Source organism: Diadema antillarum, unplaced genomic scaffold (assembly GCF_040938485.1).
Source record: "Diadema antillarum isolate AM-2024a unplaced genomic scaffold, OU_Dant_1.0 seq00000590_RagTag, whole genome shotgun sequence".
Lineage (NCBI taxonomy): Eukaryota > Metazoa > Echinodermata > Echinoidea > Diadematoida > Diadematidae > Diadema > Diadema antillarum.
This window is the reverse complement of record NW_027271522.1, coordinates 432,786-453,469: the sequence shown is the minus strand read 5'-3', so window position 1 is coordinate 453,469 and position 20,684 is coordinate 432,786. Positions and strand designations below refer to the sequence as shown.

At 37.5% G+C, this 20,684-nt stretch overlaps 1 protein-coding gene across 1 annotated transcript; it reads right to left on the bottom strand.

The window, feature by feature from the left end:
- Nucleotides 1–1,649: 1,649 nt before the first annotated feature.
- Nucleotides 1,650–19,573, bottom strand: LOC139735683 (cytoplasmic dynein 2 light intermediate chain 1-like). Its single transcript, XM_071646430.1, has 13 exons — nucleotides 19,464–19,573; nucleotides 17,357–17,427; nucleotides 16,363–16,418; nucleotides 13,239–13,343; nucleotides 10,091–10,179; nucleotides 9,073–9,259; nucleotides 7,644–7,712; nucleotides 6,021–6,098; nucleotides 5,382–5,461; nucleotides 4,451–4,524; nucleotides 3,683–3,780; nucleotides 2,707–2,796; nucleotides 1,650–2,123 (listed from the first exon to the last, which is right to left on the bottom strand). The coding sequence occupies exons 1-13, from the start codon at nucleotides 19,472–19,474 to the stop codon at nucleotides 2,034–2,036; spliced, it is 1,098 nt and encodes a 365-aa protein (XP_071502531.1). The 5' UTR covers nucleotides 19,475–19,573; the 3' UTR covers nucleotides 1,650–2,033.
- Between the last annotated feature and the right edge of the window lie 1,111 nt (nucleotides 19,574–20,684).

The following is a 20,684-nucleotide window of genomic DNA, read 5'->3' as shown; positions in this document are numbered from 1 at the left end:
TACTCCTGACATATTCATATATACAGACAACCTTGCTTAAGTGGACCTTGCATAAGTCAAATAATCACCTAAGCCCGAGGTCTTTTCAAGTCCTCTTCCCTTTATATTCTATTGATTTTTAACCCCTCATAGGTCAAATTTTTCTCTAAGTCAAAGCTATTTCTTCAGTCCAAATAGATTCGACTTTAATAGGCAAGTTTGACTGTATCTCTGATTGTCAATTCCATTTTTTGTACCAGAAATTATTGAACTTTTTGCATACTGGCTGGGACCTAAAATTCTTTTCACTTTGTTACAATTAATTTGCCTGCCAACTGGCCAAGAGCTCTAGAATGTTACACAAAGTGAATTTTGTAACCAGATATTTAGGAGAAACAATGAAATACATTTGACAATGTGATTTCAATTTATTTGCCGCTGTGTTGCCGATTCTGTCATCATGTCATCCACTTCTTCTGATATGTGTTCATAATCAAATTCTTTGCAGGGCTTCACATGGGTACCCACTCTGCCAAATACACTAGTGCCACCACGTGAACATGCTCTGTAGAGTAACAGCTTTTCATGATAGCAACTGCAACATACTGGTAGTGATGCGAATGTTGGCATGACTACATACAGTATGACACCATGGCCCCGTTTTATCAAAGGATATAATCTATTGTAAATTCCCTTACCACACAGGCTGCCATAGACTTATGATAGAAATCAACTATATAATCAATTACAACTCTTCATAAGACAGGGCCCATATAGCTCAGCTGCACTTGTGTTTCTGCCCACCAGTGCTGCAGTGACATTCATGATATCATCATCTTTGATCTTGTTACTCCCTCTCTACATTTTACATTGCTGTCAAAATGATGTAGATGTGCTACTGAGACCAGGGGTCCATTTCATGAAAGTCTTATGAGAGACTTTTCACTCGTAAGACACAACACTTACTAGTATGAAAGACTTCATGAAATGGAGTTGAAAGTCTCATATAGCTACATATGAGCGACTTTGGCCATTCTGAGATTTATGTAAAGACTTTTATGTGATGACTTCACAAGCACTTTACAACAAATGCAAATTATAAAGATTGCAGTTACTGCCAAAGCAGCTGGCCAGGGCAACAAGCAATTAAAGGACAAGTTCACCTTCATATACATAAGGATTGAGAGAATGCAGCAATATTAGTAGAACACATCAGTGAAAGTTTGAGGAAAATTGGACAATCCGTTCAAAAGTTACGAATATTTTAAGTATCTGCGCAGTTACTGCTGGAAGAGAAGACAACTACAGTGTATGATGTCACATGCGTACAACTATATAAGGAAAATAAAAAGAGAATTTCACAAAACTTTACTTTTTGAATAAAGTGTACATTTCTTCGACTTGCTACTGACGTATGTTAAGTGTAATATTATTCCCCTGCCTTCTGAGAGAGAGAAGTCGAGTGTTCTTTTGTTATGCCAGAAAAATGGAAATATGTTGAATTTTCTTTATTCTTTCTTTATATCGTTGTACTCATGTGACGTCACAAGCTATAGTAGTCTTTTCATCCAGCCGTGACTGAGCAGAAACTTCAAAAATTCATAACTTTTTAACGGATTGTCCGATTTTGCTGAAACCCTCACTTATGTGTTCTACTAATATTGCTGCATTCACTCAACCCACATGTCTATGAAGGTGAACTTGTCCTTTAACTACGGATGATGACCTCCAATGTCTTCGCCATGGTAACTAAAGTGTCAAAATAAGGGAAATCTTGTTTATTATAACGAGCTCGCTTACAACGAGGTACCGCTTTTAGCAAGGCGAATTCAGCAGTCTCAATTTTCCAATACTGTACTTAGCTGGTCTATGTTTTTATTACGTTTGAATTAAGGTACCGGCTGTAACAAGGTGAAATCAGCGGTCCCAGCAACCTCGTTATGACAGGTTTCCCTAGACATTCCTCCCGACTCTACAAGAACCGCACACTTCTCTATGAAAAGGGCCCCTGGAATGCTGCTGTTGCTGCCATAGTGGGTTCCCTGCTGCTGTGATCATAACCTGAGAGTCCCGTCCCCCATAGGACCCCCAGTCTTGTTCTCCTTGGCTCTCCTCTCTGCCTGCCGCCTGTACCTCTCAAGCTCCTGGGTTAAAAAAGTGAAAGAGACATGCAGGAAAGAGCCACATGAGACCACACAGACTTCCAAACATGGAATATCGTATATGCCATACATCTGTATATTTAGGGAGACTAATTTGAATAAGGACTTCCCGACATTTTTTATGAGCACCTAAATTTGTGATTGTGGAGTACAGGAATGGACGGAGAAATGCACACAATGTGCACATTGAATTCATGTCGGGATCAGAGTTGATATTTTTGCATGTCATTAAATTCAAGAGCAGCAACCAACTGCTGATAATTCACAAAAACAAAACCTCACAAAATTTATGGGGTATTCAATATTGGTGTGAAAAGAGCTGGTACAACGAGAGCACAAATTCTCTTTCTTTGGTCTCTTTTGTACAGGTCTGTTGCTTGGTGGGATTCCTCTTGGGTTTCACTGTAAGTGGTGTGGGAGGTTTCAAGATACAATGATTAATGAAGAAATAACTTTATTGCACTCAGAAGAAGGAAGGCAAGGCGGGCCAACCGATTGTGTGCTGCAATCTGATTATTGCGTAGATTTATGGCTAGGATTTCCTTCTTGCAAAGATTCCACCTACCTTATTCTTCTGTTCCCTCATGTTATCCACAGCTGCTTCTGCATACTGAGGGTCCTTGGATGGGTCCTCCACTATAGCCTTGATAGTGCTCTGTGAATTCAACGGTTTTGTACACGGGGATCATACCATCTACAGCGACATACACAATACCTTTCTAAGAATGAAGATAGAGTGAATTTTCAAACTACCATTTAAAGATTCTTGACTACTCATAGACTCATTTGCATACACATGAAGTAGGGCATCTTAATGTTTGCTTGAGTGATTAGCATTTATCTATGACAAATTAAAGATTCATTCATTTATTTTCACAATGAATGGTGTGTACCGGGTAGTAAATTCAAGTTGAGGATGATTGGCCATAAAAAGATATGAAATGCTTCAGTATCTTAAAGTGTATCTTTGGCCAAAAAATTATTTTGGATATGTGAAAGAGACATATTTCAGTAATCCATTGCACCATCTTTCAGAGAAAATGGGTCATTAATTAGTGAAATAATGCATCTCAAAGTTTCTAAACACACTGTGTCTGGGAGATTCAGGAACCGCTGTGGTTCCGTAACCTACTACAAGTACAAACAATAGGGTTTGCTGTAGTCTTGCCCCCCAGACCCATTGTGTTTAGAAACTTTCCGATGCATTATTTCACTAATTAATGACCCCTTTTCTCTGAAAGTTGGTGTAATGGACTACTGAAATGTGTTTCTTTCACATATCAAAAATAATTTTTGGGGCAAAGATACACTTTAACATCCAAATTGGCTATCAATCATGTTTACTCAACTGTCAAACTGCAAAATTAGCCTGACTTTCTCCTCCACTTTGATAAGAGGCATTAAATGACTTGACACCAAATGGCTTCCGCACTCAACAGTCCAAAAAGTCAGGTCAATCTAATCGATCCAGCTGGTTCTCAACAGAATACATGCCACGAGGCTATTAAATGATCCTGTACATAGAATGTTCAAAGACTCACCTTCTGAGGGAAATATGAGGTGAATGCATGCTTCCACAAATCCAGAGGGGTCCTTGCATTGGACTTTCCAAGATCGTCATCTGCCACTGGTGGTAAGCCTGATATTGAGAAGTCAAACAAAACATAGAAATCCTTTTATCTCTCTCTCTCTCTCTCTTTCTCTCAATCCCCATTCTGATTATCTCGCATATATGTTGGAGAAAAGCCCAAATGTAAGAAACAAATCTTATCGCAACAGTCAACACTTTGCATTTAGCAATGAGATGGAACTCATCTCTTTAAACATGCTCACAATCCCCCCCCCTAAAAAAAAGTGGTTTTTGTTTTGTTTTGTTTTTAACACACCTATGTGGTATCTCTGTACCTCCAAGACAACATCTCTCATACCCACAGTTTGTATACAAGAGGCTGTAAAATAGACTCCGCCAATAGATGAGGTTCCAATGGCATCATCAAGCCATGCTGACGGGCAAAAATGTATGGGGGCCCCATATACGTGTGGGCAAGCCTGTCAACGTTACATCCCATGTCTCATCATCGCAGGATTCTATCAGGCCAGCCAGGCAGGCCGGTATGCATGCAGTATGCGTATCACGCCCCAGAGCTATGCGCTTAATACACATATGATTTGTTTTTGTTCCTCGGGCAACACATTTTTTGACATCACAGAACCTAGTCTATTAACATAGCTTTACATGTGGATTCAATACATCACACATTTAAATTGTGGAAATTCAAACTACATAGTTCACGGGAGTAGTGACAAACCTATTTGTTCCATGGAATCCATTCCAAATGGCACAGACAGAGGTTTATTGGGGTCCACAGACATACTCTTCAAGCTGGAAAATGCAACAGAGAGAACCAAGGCATAACCAATACAGATGATGACTGACCCCAAAGACAAGCTCACAAAAGAATAACATTTACTCTGGCAAGAAAACATTCGGTGAAAAAATATATTGCTTTAGCATCAGGTAATGATACATATGGTATCCATCTTGTCTCAACAGATATTATAGTGCTTTAACAAAGTGGTAGAAATCAATTGAGCCAAACATAGTAATGAATAAGTAGGATAGTTTCATATACAATGGTAAAGGGAGAGGTAAACCTTGTCCATCAAAACATAGTTTGCTATCTTGTAAATCTTGCCTGGTATCATAACTATCAGACTGAGCCAATGCTACTTTGGTCCAATCGGATAAACCCAAAGAGATACTCTCCTAAATTATATTGTTAGTTGTATCATTATATTCATTCTCAGGAGCCATAATACTGCATGTGCATACTGCATTATGAAATGGGTTCAAGATGTAGCCAATCAGATGCACTAAATTTAGTCATGTGTGCTCAATTTATTTCTTTTCGCTAATGCATGGGAGTACGAAAAATGTGTGCAGCAAAACAGCATACCACAGTAAAACTGCACTGTGTGTTAAATCCTATGGCAGAGCACTGACTGCTCTGTGCAGCTGTTAGCTCAATGTACTGTGGCACAAACCCAAATGATAGCTTTGATTTTCTCAGATGTCAGGACAGCCAACCGAACAGCGGCTCCATTGTATTGCAATTGAAAGTTTTACCAGCAGATATCATATTCATAGACCCATTTTATAGGGCAGATAATGCACAGGTTTAAGTTATGAGCAGGTGATTACTGGAGTTCATACGACTTGCAACGTTTTACTCCTCTCACCTCAGAGTTGTTCCAAATGCTAGATGGCTGACCAGGTTCTTTGTCCTTGACATGAGATTGTCTGTCTTGTTGCTGCAAAACTGAATCATGCAAAGATGACTGCCATCACGATACCATGATAGAAACTGCCAAGAAAGCTATATTGACACTGCAGGTGAATATTTAATGCTGTGACAATGGTACTTATCCTATAATCCCTTTTTAGGTGGGATTCTTCATTCTGGTGTTATGCATTCCAAGGCATAGGTATGAGCATGGGGGATAGGTTAATTTTTCTCCTTTTTTGTCACTAATGTGATGTTCTGTAAAAATAAGGAAATGGGGCATTTATCTAATTGGCTTGATCATCTTTTTTCCCTCTTCTTCATTCTTTTAACACTGACTTGCACTCAAAACTCATTTCACTCTTTGCATTATAAAGGATGAATTTTTCTCACTATTCTAAAAACTCATTAATACACTGACTTCCGGCATGATTATTCACATTAATCAATATTTGGTCAAAGCACAATACAAAATGCAAGTTAGAATGGTAGTGCACGCTCTGGAAATACATTTTGTTGACATAATGTTCTATCACAAATTCTTTAACACGAAAAAGACATCAGACTCTTCTTATACACAAATGGAAAATGTTACCTGCAAAGCTGCTCCATAATTATGTGCGATGAATCTCAGTGTTTTGGCAATGACCTTCCTCTTTTCTGGATCAAAGTCCTTGAAAAAGACATGCATAAAGAGAGAACCGCATTTTAGATCCGAGGGATTGATCACTTCTTAGTCTGCAGAGCCTTATTCCAGGTGTCCAGTTGAGTTTGACATTTGGAATTGTTTGTATGCAAGTACAGTTCACTGGTGTTGAACTGCAAAAAATATAAGGCTTGTCACTGCATCAAGGATACATAAATATGTAAGATAACAGTTCTGGCAATACAGAAACTTCAATGTACACTAGGTTAAACTGTAACTGGGAAATGCTAACCTTTCTGTAATCTAGTGATGCATTAGATGAATCCTGGAGAAAACTGTACCATGCACTTTAGCACTGCTGATGACAAATTCACTCTCTAATGGCGTATTCAAAAGTGACACTTTAACACCCCAAAAGTTCTTATAACAAATGTATCAGGTTTAACCTTGATTAAGAGACAATATGCTAGTTATTTAGTAGAAAATACACATATAAATAGTGCTACAAATTGAGACCAACCATATTGAGATGGGACATTCTTTTATATTAAATGGGTTAGTCAAATACCGGTTAGTGATTGGCTAAACAGAGTCATGTGATGGAGGTACATTCATTATGTTCGCCCATGGGCGAACATTCTTGGTAATATTCTCCCATGGGAGAACATTTTCACGTAACAAATGACAGAAGGCGTAGGACCGGCCACCCACGCGCGCACAGTGAATTTGGCTCTGCGCGAGCGAGTGATCAAGTGCGTTGTGCTCTGCATGCATGCTGGTGGTTGCAAAGATTGTACACTGTAACTACAGCAGCCCAGTCGCTGTGTAGCGCACTGCGTATTAACAGCGTCTGGGTGGTGTTTCATAAAGCTGTTCGTAAAGTTACAAACGACTTACGAACGACTGGTGATCAGTTCTCGTGCTGAAGTATGGAAATTCTGATAAGTATAGCTCATCAGAACTGATCACCAGTCGTTCGTAAGTCGTTCGTAACTTTACGAACAGCTTTATGAAACAGGGCTCTGGTTGGGATACGCTAGCTACACGTAAGTACACTGAATCTCTACGATCTTTGGTGGTTGACGTTGACGTATTTGACTAACCCATATAATATAACAGATGATGACTTTTGTTGTCGCGAACATGTACCAAACGTTCCACCCTCAGGGTTTGAAATGCTATTTCGGGAGGATATAAGTCCCTCAATAGCATTTCAAACCCTTCGGGTGGAACATTCGGTATGTTCCCTCCCGCGCCAGTCATCATCTATATAATAAGTTTTTAACTGGAAAATTTGGTTCTTTCTGGGAAATGATACATCTGTATATAATCATTTGATTAATTCATTCAAGCATATGGCACACTGTGACTGGTTGATACCGTTTGCTGATTATTGCTAGTCACCTGGGGCGAACCACGAGGGGTCGGTATCAAATCATTTGACGACTATCAGCATCAAAGTTTGCGAAGAGTTCACTTATGATCCCTTCTACCCAAAAATGCACGAATGCAAAAGTAAAAGAAGAGTATTTTTATTAGACTACAACAGGGGATATATCTTCAAGATCTTACCTGATAGACATCATACTTTGAGCCAATAATGACCAATGGGAGTGGGAATGGATCGATCATGTCTCTGTCCTACAAAATCAGAATATAAGGTGGAAACAAGAAAGTCAACATGAGGGCTTGTAACGGACATCATTTTTACCAAGACAAATCTGTTAAGACATACAGTAAAGTGTAAACCGGTTGCTCATTTGCAGAATTGAATAGCAGCAGTTTTATACATCAGAGTCTGCCTTTTGAAAACTAACACCAAATTTGAGATGCTAATTGTAAAACTTGCAAATAGTTTTGAGAAATAATAATACTCCTTGACTGAAGTCACTAAATCACATCAAGGTGCCAATGTTTCACTTCAAAACGTTTTGCCTAAATCTAGTGAAAGGCATAGTCTCATGTAACATCATTTACAGCTAATATAATTATATTTCTGAACAGAATAAAAAAAGGATAAGAGATAGTTACAGAATAGACAGGGAGATAAAAATTGACAAGCAAATAAAAAAGACATAAGATTATGGGCAGGTCGTAGGATAAATGACTAAGTGTACTGGTACAAGTGCAGACATACTACAAGACTTAGAAAAACAGCCATTAAGAAGAGAGAGATATGAAATGAAGGAGATGGACAGATGGATATATGCACACTACACAGACATAAAGTGAGCTACATGTTACTACATGGATAGACAAACAAGTACAATGCGTGTAACTTGACTGACAGATGGATTAAGAGGACAAGTAGACTGATAGAATAATAGATAGATATAGATAGATAGATAGATAGATAGATAGATAGATAGATAGATAGATAGACAGGCAGACTGCTGACAAGTGGAGAGATAGGAAGATTAATCAACAAGGAGTATGAGCAGATAGAGAGAGAGAGAGAGCGACAGATATTATACAATTTGTAGACAGATGGAGAGAAAGAGAGATGGGGAATAGCTAATTTGATATACCTCACTCACAGATTGTAGGCCTCTGATTGGTCAAAGGCACACTCATGGAAACCACTAGCTGACTGCCAGGCAATGTAGTGAAAACTAGTGACTAGGCACAAAGTTCCGCATACATCTTACCCAGGAAGCTGACAAAGACATGCTTTAAGTGTATCTTGCGTGCGCATCTATATGTGCGCATTGTGAAAAATTATATCTTTACGTAATTTCTCTGACTGGCAGCACGAAAACTTCATCTCAGTGGCTTGAAATAGCATAAATACTGTAGATTAAGAAGCAGGATGTGGTATATAAAACAGATATCACATGCTTCTTTTCAGGTCATAGTTAAAACTATTATCGTGCCCTCAGTGATTTTCAATAGTGCTATGCCCCAAGATAAAGTCTCGGGGTATAGCACAGTTAAAAAATCATCGAAGGCAAATAGTTTTAACTATCCCCTTTCAAGCAGTCAATATTTGTATAATACTCACTGGATGGGTTTCACCGATCCTCTTCCATGCTTTCTCCTTGATTTGTTCCTGGATCTTGGGATTTTCCCTCATGAGCTGGGAGATGACCTGCTCCACACGGTCCAGGGCCCCCTTCATTAGGGTCTCCATTGTGTGCCACACCTCGTACGGCTGGGACAGGTCCAGGACCAGCATCAAGGAAGTAGACCTGGATCAAAAGATTATGGTAGTGATGAAAACGATGATGACGATGATGACGATGATGACGATGATGATGATGATGACGACGACGACGATGATGATGATGAAGATGACGATGATGATAATAATAACAAATTCAATCATAAACATTTCATATCTCTTGTAGTGATATTGAGATATTCACAGGCCATAGCTAACCTTTCTTTCTAGCTAGCACTGTCCAGATTAGTGTATACTTGTGGCTCAATGTGGGATCATCATTACAGGATACTGTAAAAGTGGAAATTTTCGCGGTGTTCAAATTTTCGCGCATTTCGCGCAACCAGAAACTAGCGCGAAAATAAAAGCACACGAATATTTTTGCTTGCCATATGTGCCTGTGCGTGATGTCTTGATTCCGCGGAATTAAAAACACGCGAAACTCTTCCGATCCGGCCAAGCGCGAAAAATTAGTCACGCGAAAATATCCACTTTTACAGTAATTGTTTTGCATGAAAGTCATACATTACAAAAAAAGAAGTATCAATACTAGCACAAGAGTGAGTTTATTTTAAAAAAAGTAATGAAAATCAGCAAATCCCTTTCTCTTTTATTCCATTTCCTTTTTTCTTTACACCTGCAGTCGTTCACTCAGTTTTCTGCCAATTATATCAATGTACAATGGTTACTTACGCCAGCCAACAGCTAAACACTTGAATATCACGTTTAACCAAACCAAGCTATGAACCTAATGTTGATAAGAATACAATTTATGCCTCTGTCTTGGCTATGCCATTACTTTTTACAAGTTTTTATTGATGTGAGTACCAAGTTGTAAAAAATGGATCCTGGCACTCACATGAGATTACTTTCCGAAAGAGGAATCTCAGTCAGTTGAGAGAGGAAGGTCCCTCCGCCAAGCTCCCAGATGTGACAAACATCCTTTACCTGGTGTAGCAAGACAGCATCAAGGAACAAAACATAGTATGAGAAACTGACCAGAGTAAAAGAAAATCAGTGTTCTGGTAACTGCTGCACTGGAGTATTTTGCCTACGATGCTTGGCATCTTCTGTGTCACCTTCATCACGCACGGAATGAGGCAAATCTCTTACACTTTACAAATTTCATCTAGCAAATAATTCGTCATACAAATTTGTTCCGAATTATGCAAGATGATGTACATTTTGTCAAGTACAAACAACTAATGCATAATGAAAACCCCCACATCAAAAGGGGCGGATCCAGGAATTCTGTAAAAGGGGGGTGGGGGGGTGGCACCTTAACAAAATTAAAGGGGGGCACATGCACCCCCCTCCATTTTTTCTTTTTATTTCTTTTGTTTTAACAAGAAATAAAGGGAGGAGGTACACCCGGTGTGCCCCCGCCTGGATCCGCCACTGATCAATATCAATGTTTTAAAACAAGCATCACAACAGCATTCTATACTGCCTTAATATTGTACTGGACTATTTGCTCTGCATTTTTCCCTACATGTGGCTATAGTCATACTCCAACCTTGTATCAAGCTCGACATAGTCTGGTGAGTGTGATTTCAGTTATCCCACAAACAGATATGAGAACAGATGAACATCCCTTTAATGGTTAGTCGGCGTACTAGTATGATAGATGATGGATGGACAAATAAATAATAGAAAACAAACCAAGAAAAATATGTCTCTGCAATATCCACACTGAAGAGGCACAAACTCATGATATGTTTAAGACAAAACCCTTGACTTGCTACAGATCGTACTTACCAAATCCTCTTCGTTCAATGATAAATCTATAGATGAAGAGTTTGTTTGCAAAAACCAATAAGTCTATTTTTGAAGATTTTGAAGTACGGTCTCTGTCATAAAGTACAAAATAATACCTTTTAAATGATATATTGGTCTTTACATATAAAGGTACATTTTTGAAGTTATAGTCAAAAGAAGCAAAAATTTTCTTATTATTCTCTTTATTTTTCTTGACCTTTAATCGCAAATATCTCCATTTGGCAAATATGGACTTATCGGTTTTTGCGAACAAACTCTTCATATGCTGTTAGCTGTACAAGTAAAATTAATAGCTTTGGTGGAAAGAAATGAGAGCACAGAAGACATGCATGGACACAAAGCAATTTCATGCAGTGTTATATCATGCAATGGCAACTATTCTAGTTATGTAAACAAATATGACTTTCATACATATCTTATTTACATGAAATGTCTCAATGAAATATTCTACTATATTTTCAATTCCCATAAAAAGCATATTAACAAAAGAAACAAATCATTCATACATTCTAGGAAAATATTGTCTCTTTACTAATAATGTTCACCTATTCATTCCATGGTCATTTTTCTTTTTTGATTTTTAGAAGAAGTTTTATTAACACTACTGTCAATTTTCACATAGTATTCTTTTACACTAGTCAGCAATGTTTGCAGTCTTTTAGGATCCTTCAAAAAGAAAGGGGGAGGCTTGGCTGAAAGTTGTCTTCTAATCAATAGGAGTCACTGCTTGATTCAGCATAAGAGTTGACTATACATGCCAACAAAATGTGTCCTGCACTGCCAAGACTGCTGAATGTTTTTCGCCTATGAACTGCAGATCTGAACAAGAGAGTCAGCAACATAGTGCCTGCAAATATGACTGAAATTATAAAAAGAGTGCAAAGAGTCAAAATAACAGGAATAAAATTCAAATAGATATGAAAGCTTTAATTACATCATCCAGGGATATCCCAGATATTGCTTTATTGTTATTTTTTATAATGCGCTGAAAATCAAGCATATTTATGAAAAAATGAAAAGACAAAGTGTAGAGTCACTTTTGTACATGCATGATGCCTACAGAAAACATGCATTGCTACCATACAAGTAAAGATTTGGGAATCATTCACTCCTAAGCATGCAAAATCCACAGTGAACCAATTCATGAATTTGATGTAAAGCGGCAAGCACTACAGCACACTCGGCATGCAAAAACAAAAATGTAATCAATTTTGTTACCGCATTATATTGTAATGACTTCCATGGGTTGATAAGGGGGTAAGCCAAGCACAGTCAATGCATAATAGGAACAACAGTAAAAATGGGTGACAATCAAATGAAAAAATGTGGTTAGTATTTCAAAGGGATCAAACATTTTAAATGCTTGAAACTTAAAACAGTGCATAAGCAAAGGAGTTGAGCTATCTTCTTTACATCACATTTTATTCATTATTCATCTACTGACAAAGGCAATGGATTTATTACCAGTCAAAACTAGCATCACATTGCATGATGATGAACTAGGGGACATACACATCCAATTAAATGATGGCTGATGAAGCAAGCTGATGAAAACAAGCAGCTTGAATAGAAACTACATAGCACATACACTTTAACATATTTACTAATATATATATATATATATATATATATATATATATATATGTGTGTGTGTGTGTGTGTGTGTGTGTATATATAAACATATAGATATATAAACATATCACTTCCTAATGTTCATCTTACAGTCAACAAAGCATAACCAGATATTGATGACTGTATTGCCTTGGTATGGGCTTTTAAAAGGTTCATGCAAAATCAATATATAAATATCAATGATAGGATAGGCAGTTAAAAAAAAGGGGGAAAAATCAAAACACAGGAGGATGCATTGCTTTGTAAAATTTTGTGCAAATCTGTGCAAAGCATTTTTTTTCTTCTTTTTTTTTTTGTGAGAGCAAATACATTGAATCACTTCATATTGAAATTATAAACCTGAATTGATAGGTACTTGATTCTATGTTCTTGCCACAAAACATGCCAATAAACAGTGCATTATAAAAGTTTTGTTAATAAAACTTTGATAGTATAGTACGGTTGTCAAGTGTTCATTGTGTCTGAAGTAGAAAGGAAACTCGATGAGAGGCTGGATTGGTGAGTGCAAGTCGGATAATTTGAATGCTAACATGTGCCTAGGATGGTGAAAAAAACAAAAAACAAACAAGAGGAAATACAGACAAATAAGCTAGTACCATTTGGTGTCCACGAGCCCTGCGACCAAATGTATACTCCAATGCAATGGTGGGCTTTGGCGTTTCATCCTTCTCCAGGAAGCGCAATATGATTGACGTCTTTCCCTTCAGGGCAAAGGTCATATGAGAGACAGACAGACAGAGACAGAGGATATTGGCAACGTTTACAGAGTATACTAGTACTCTAGCATCTGTTATCTAAGAGTTGTCATACCTTTAGTGCAAAAAGAGATATTTGATTTGATTCGATTTAGCTATTTTCTGTATTGCATTGCTTTATATCATTAATTGCTTATACACAGTATTATCAATCATCACAATAGCACAACCTATTTAACCCAGCATACCTTTCTGCCTCCTAGAAAAGTCACTGTCAGGAATCTGATTTGTATAGCTACTTACAGTATATTGCAGAACTACAATTCAGACTTTATTACACAGTATGACCAGTAAAGGTGTGATGGCACAAATGATACCGTGGCATTTTTTGATACACTTGTTGATCCGAAGTGGTTACAGTAAGAGATGTCATCATGCACACTTATTCATGCAGTATAACTAGATTTATTTATCCCAAATACTTACAATCTTACAACATAAAGAAAAGGATATCTCAACTTTTATCTTGTGCTTTGACAAAATTGTAAACATAACTTGAGCAAATCAGACAAGATCAATTAGTATTGTGCTAGAAGGTCTGAGTGAACAACCTGATAACAATGTCATTATTAGGTGATCCGAGTATCCTCTCGGATCACCTTCTGTATCTGTACGGATTCTTTCTTCTTCTTCTTCTTTCTTTATTTCTCCCCAAAAGTTGTGCAGAGGTTAGCTCAGAAAGTGCTATGCCTGTTAAGTTTAAACTTATACCATGTATGTATCGTGTCCCAAAGACGGCAATCGAACTAAAATCAAAGTGATCAGTCGACCTTGACGTCACTATGACGTCATTATATGAAAACACATTCTCAATCATATCTCATTAATGGAATGAAGTTTTTCAATGAAATTTACGTCACATATATTTCAAGTTATGCGCATTCTACTCATATTCTCAAAATTCACATTTTCTCTTGATACGTGCGCGTACGCGCGCGTTGAAATATTTGTATGCTCAAATCGAGCTCAAAATTTTTTTGCACACGTTTCAGACCATCTGGAGCATTTTTTGAAAAATTGAAAAAATCGGACGGACGCGTACGCGCGCGCGCATATACGCACGCACAGCTCATGTGCAATTGAAATTTCCAGTTTTTTCACTTTGATCGGATGTCTGAAATGTTAAGGAATATTTATACCAAGTTTCAAATCAATGCGACTCAATATGACGTCATACGGGCCCGTCAAAGTTGAAATTCTGCGCGCGCGTCAATGGCGATATACAGTGCAACTTTGCCAAAAAAATGCTAATTTTAAATTCGATTTTACTCGTCAGGATGGACGGTGACCCCCCATTTTCTTTACATATTTTAAAACCTGATGAGTTGTACATGTCATTTCATGGGGTGGCAATGCTGACAAAATGATTAAAAGATAGCAAATTTCTTAATAAAGTAAAAAAAGTAAATTTTCAAAATGACGTCATCAAATTTCAAGTTTATTCGAGCGTATCTCACTAGTCCTTTGTCAATTTTCACCAAGATTTCAGTATGTTGTAGCTTATTTAATGTTCTTTCAAACATAAAATAACAAAACTTTGATTGGATAACGGTTTCACCTCGTAAAAATGGATTGAAAGTAACCTTGTCAAATTTGACCAGTTTACGTGTTATCTCTATGGGAGTGCAGTTTTTCTGGAAATGAAAATTGACATGAATATCTTTATCGAGCACTAGCTCACTTACCCTTCGGTAAATTTCTCCCAGATTTTGATATGTTGTAGCTGAGACTTTACGCTACCGTAAGTGTGCCCTTCGTTTTTTCATACGATGTCGGGATCACGTCAAAAATTTTGGTTGAAATTCAGGCTTATCTTCGATGTATTGAGATAGTTCTTTCTTTCTGCAACTTTCTTTGCAATAACTCAAGGAAAACACGCCCTATCACTTTTATATTTCGCACATGTTTAGTTCATGTCACGTACATTATTTCATAAAATAACAACTACTTGATCGGACACCATCTTGGGTATGTAAATTAGGGTCAAAGGTCATAAGTGTTTCATCCTGTATCTTAGTGAATACATGTCCTATCTTTCCCATATTTTGCAAACGCAAAGACCATGTTACAAGGATCATTTCACAAAATAACCACTTTTTACTCAGATGCCATCTTGTCTGTGCAAATTGAGGTCAAAGGTCATATGTACTTCTTTTTGTATCTTCGTTATGACGTGTTATCTCTATGGGAGGGAATTTTTTTTAATGTGAAAATTGACATGATTGTCTTTATCGAGCACTAGCTCACTTACCCTTCGGTGAATTTCTCCCAGATTTTAATATGTTGTAGCTGAGACTTTGCGCTATCGTTAAATTTGATTTTGTTGTTTCATACGATGTCGGGATCATGATAAAAAACTTGGTTGAAATTAAAGCTTATCTTCTATGTATTGAGATATTTCTTTCTTTCTGCAACTTTCTTTACAATAACTCAAGAAAAACACGCCCTATCACCCCCATATTCTGCACATGTTTAGTTCATGTCACGTACATTATTTCATAAAATAACAACTACTTGATCGAACAACATCTTGGGTATGTAAATTAGGGTCAAAGGTCATAAATGTTTTATCTTGTATCTTGGCGAATACCTGTCCTATCTTTCCCATATTTTGCACACGTATAGACGATGTCGCAAGAATCGTTTCACAAGATTACCACTTTTTCCTCAGATGCCATCTTGGGAGTGTAAAGGTGGGTCAAAGGTCATATGTATTTGTTGTTGTATCTTCGTTATCTAATGTATACGGAATTTGGTACCAAAGATGGCAGATATGACTCCCTTTTCTAAACGAGAATTCAAACATCTCACGGCCAACGTTTTTAACAACAGACGAAACCTGTATGGTCATGCCTATTGCGATCAGGACTCGAATCATTGATGAAAAAAAAAATCGGATCACCTTAATTTGTCAGTAATGACAAATTACAATCTCTAGTTGTGTGATTTCTGGTTTTCCACTTACTGCATTTTTGCTCCCAATGAACAGTATGTGATTCTCTGCACCTTTTCCATCAGTGCCTGGAAGAAATGAAGATGATTTGTTGCATATAAAAAACAAATACTACAGGCAGTGAGAAAGGAAATTGGAGACCAGTTGTTATTCTTTACAAGTCAAATCTCTTTGACTTTAAATTTTATCGAAATGATATGCACTGATATTTACAGGCTCACCAAAACCATGCACTTCTTGTACCATGCATTTTCTGTACCAAAAGTCAAACACTCAGAGGGTGATCATGAATTTTTTCTGTTGTAGGTCCAAAACTTTGGAACAATCCCCCCCCCCCCTTCCCAATATTCTGCCAAATTTTCGCAAGACAAATTAAGTCAAAACTTAAAACATACTATATTCAACCTGTAATTACTTAAGTGCCTTACTTGTATTTCTAATTTCTGCTTGATACCTCCTCCATTCCAGTGCATCATGTCATATTGCGTAGATGACTGTTTGTATCAAAGTGCCATGACCGTCTACAGGCGGACCAGTGCACTATAAAAGCAGCTACACGTACCACTAGTACCATCCTTATAATTGCAAAATACAATTGTTGCTGCTTAACTTACCAACAGTGGTGATGTTTTGTTGTTATATAATCCACTTACAGTATTGACAAGATATGAAAAACTAAAGACACAGTACACATCATTATATCATAATTTTTGTAAACTTGCATATTCAAACTCTTCAAGCACTATAATCACACTTTACAAATTGAATGTATTGGTCGGGATCCACTTCCCCTTTCTCAAAAACATAAAATGCAGAGCTACCACTCTAAATGGGTGGTATATACTGGTACAGGCCTTCTGGAAAAGGAAAGCGATACTATTAAAGACAAGGTGGAATACTTGCTTGTGCTTTACTTAATGTACTTTTAAGGTAGCAAAAGCAACAGTGCCTGCCTTTCAGCGTAGTTTTTTTCTGCATCATCAAACACATGAACACTTTGACCTACCTTGCTCCTTTGCTTCAGTGGCATTCTTTTCTGCTTCTATAATGGCAAAGTCCCATATTGTCTTTTCGCTTCTGTGATAAGAAAGAACGAAAAAAGAATTATATTGCTTACTCATGTATCTTACTTGTACATCAACCACAATTCAACATTTTTTTGACAGGCTTCCTTATGTCCCTCCCCCACTTATTTTGCCATACCACCCTATGCTGACCTACACTTGCTTGTTAGCTTATGCATGGATGAACGCTGTCCCCACCAATAGCAAAATGTGTGTGCACCCACTCATCCATCAGTAAGCCATGAAGGGTAGGGTAGTTAACTCTTTATGTGCCACGTTCGCACCTCCAACTCAGTCGACGGCGTGCCAACTTCGCATATTCTGCTCAAAAGCACAAAGCCGCCCAAACGGACCAATAAATCGCCAAATGCCACAGTACTATGAAAGCGTTTCTCGTGATTCCATTCCTGCCACAGGTATAAGCTTGATTTTATGTGGTGATTGGCTATCAAGTGATGTTCCCTACTGGATTTGCGAGTAAATTCTAAGTTTCTGACACTGTTTTGCGTGCAAAAGTAATGCCTCTACAATAATATGGCTATATTCTGGTCATTTGAAAGAAAAACGATCGTAGATTTATCATACAATTTACATCAAAGCAAAGTTTGGCATTTTCTCGACAACTTTGCTCTTTACATTTCCAGGGTAACAAAAATCTACTTTAACTTAAAGAGATTTGAAAAGCGGATTGTTTCTCCAAAGCATGGCAATACATTGGTGTCTCAGAATAATGTGGCACACAGGGGGTTTACACCATGGCACATAAAGAGTTTTAAGAGTGGTAGGGCCTGTGGCAAAATAAGTGGGGGGGGGGGGGGGGGACATAAGGATGTCTTTCCACATGCAACTTGTGTGTATATGTTTTCTATATAGATATATTTTTCTTCATACTATTACCAATCAACTCATGCAAACGCGATTGTTTGTGCAATGTTTTTGTCGGTTTATATGATCTTTTTTTTTAATATATACTTTGTATGCCAGTGGAGGGCAAATTCTGTATTCATTTCAAGAGACAATAGATCTAGTACCAGTAGTACCTAGTATCCTTGTATCCTACAATGTTTTTTCTACTTTTTAAAGTTTGTTCCTATAATATGTGATTACAAAAGTCTAAAGAATATACTGTAAAGTGTGATTTATAATCACGTTTTCTTGTATCTTGTAACTTAGCAAACACTTTTTAAATGCACAATTCAAAAAACATGGAAGACAAAAAAGGACAAACATAACCCTAAGCAGCAATTTTCATGCCCATATTTATATTCTCAATAAACCGCACAGCACAGAAAACATTAAAGTTTGTTAGTCACTGCATCCAGATGATGGAGTAGTAGAGGGGCAATTCAAATAAGTTCTGTATAACTTAAATGCCCACAACCAGGTGTGTTACCGCGGGTATAATGTTAAGAATCATGGACATCAAATGTATCAAAAGTTTCAAATCATAGGATATAGTGTCTAGTCTCTCCACTTGTACTCATATCGCGGTGGGGCCTAACATTTGTATTTAATGATTTTGCCCATTTTCGTGCAATCTTTAATTAAATTTAACAAAAAATAATATTGTTTTATTGCAATGCCACATGCCAATCAACTACAAATTGCATCTTCCAAATCAAATGGTGCCAATCTAAATCACTGGCATATCAAAACAATGCCATAAAAAGGCATAGGCCTAGTAATGAACATCTGTATTTAATGCATGGCATTTATAATATATTGTGGCTACCATGCCTTTATATCTTCAATCTTCTACTACATGCAGCAGACATTCGTGCACTCTCTTATTTACTAGTCTTTCACTAGCACTCAATTCAACGGTTCGGGAGCTGCGTGATCGACCGTACGCTTAGCGTAGGTTTTTGTTCTCGTCGATTCCACTGCACTGGATCTAACGTTAGGCCCTAGCTCCAGCTCAGATCTTCACCTCAGTCGTGTCTTGCAACCCCAACCCGAGTCACGTCACAGAAATACCATTAATTGCTACAATAGCAAATTAACTTTGCTATTTGATCATACATGAACAAACAATTAACACGAATTTACCCTTTAGGCATGGCTTCTTTCTCTTCTTTTGGCACAGGTCAACAGAACACAACCAGGTTTCTATTAAGAATTCAGATTTGTTGACGGTCGTCAAGAAAAATGTATTGTTGAATATATGCGAGTTATTTTCATTGATGCAGCAGAGTCTTGCCATACAAAGTTAGTGATCTGTAAAGTCTTGGCAAGTTCTTTTTTCTAGATTTGTAAATATGACCATAGTTTCAGGTACAAAAATATTTTAATCCAAAAATATAAAATAAAATACTTTAAATATAAAAATTTACTTCTAAAGGCTTAAAAAATCACTATTAATTAGAAAATCAGATTCAATTTGGCAATTATTGAAACATACACTTCGTTACTAGTTTACAATTTTTGCAACCGAGCAGAAGTACATTCCTCGAGGGATCATCGTTCGTGGGATTGCGCCCACAAACAGAAAAATTTTGGTTTTTGCTCTTGATTACAAGTATGTATTGTCACGTTGTCAGTTTGGTGTGAAAACGCTTTATGATTAGCTTATTTTGATACGCTTCTAAATCTCGTATCTATGTTAGAGACGGAGATGACGGGCATCATCATCAAAATGTAATTTAGTCCCAGTCGTTGAATTTTGTGTATATGTTTACGTTTGTTACAGTAGGCCTACCGGTATGTATGGTTGGACCTACTTTACTACTCATCGACCGCCTAATGTTTATTTGCTTGATAAGAATATTTAACACTGAAATTCACGTAAAAAAACTTGAGTTACGTGATTGCGAAAATCCAGCACTATCAAATGCCGTTGTTCCCTTTTCGATTCGAAGTTTCAGTGCAAAAATATCGCTGTCGAACTTGCGTGGCCTCGTTTCAGCTCCCCGCGGTAACGCTCCTTATCATTCATGCTTATTGAGATCGACCGCTGTTTTTGCATTGACAATGGTCAATGCACGAAAACCGAGTTGTATTGAACACCGTGTTGTACGAAGCTTTTTAGAAACTTCCATAGACATTACATTTCGATTCGGTGAAAATATTCATTCGAAATTTTGTCCTTGATTAAAACCATTAATGAACAGTGAATTTTCGCGTTTTCCCACACCATCCTCATCAACAGTCAAAGCCAATCCATTTTTATGTGCTTTGCGCGCAGTGAAGTGCGTACTAACTGTTAAGCGTTCTGTGCGCCAAATATTACGCGGTCGGTTTAAAAAAGGGTGGTCGATATGTAGTAGGGCT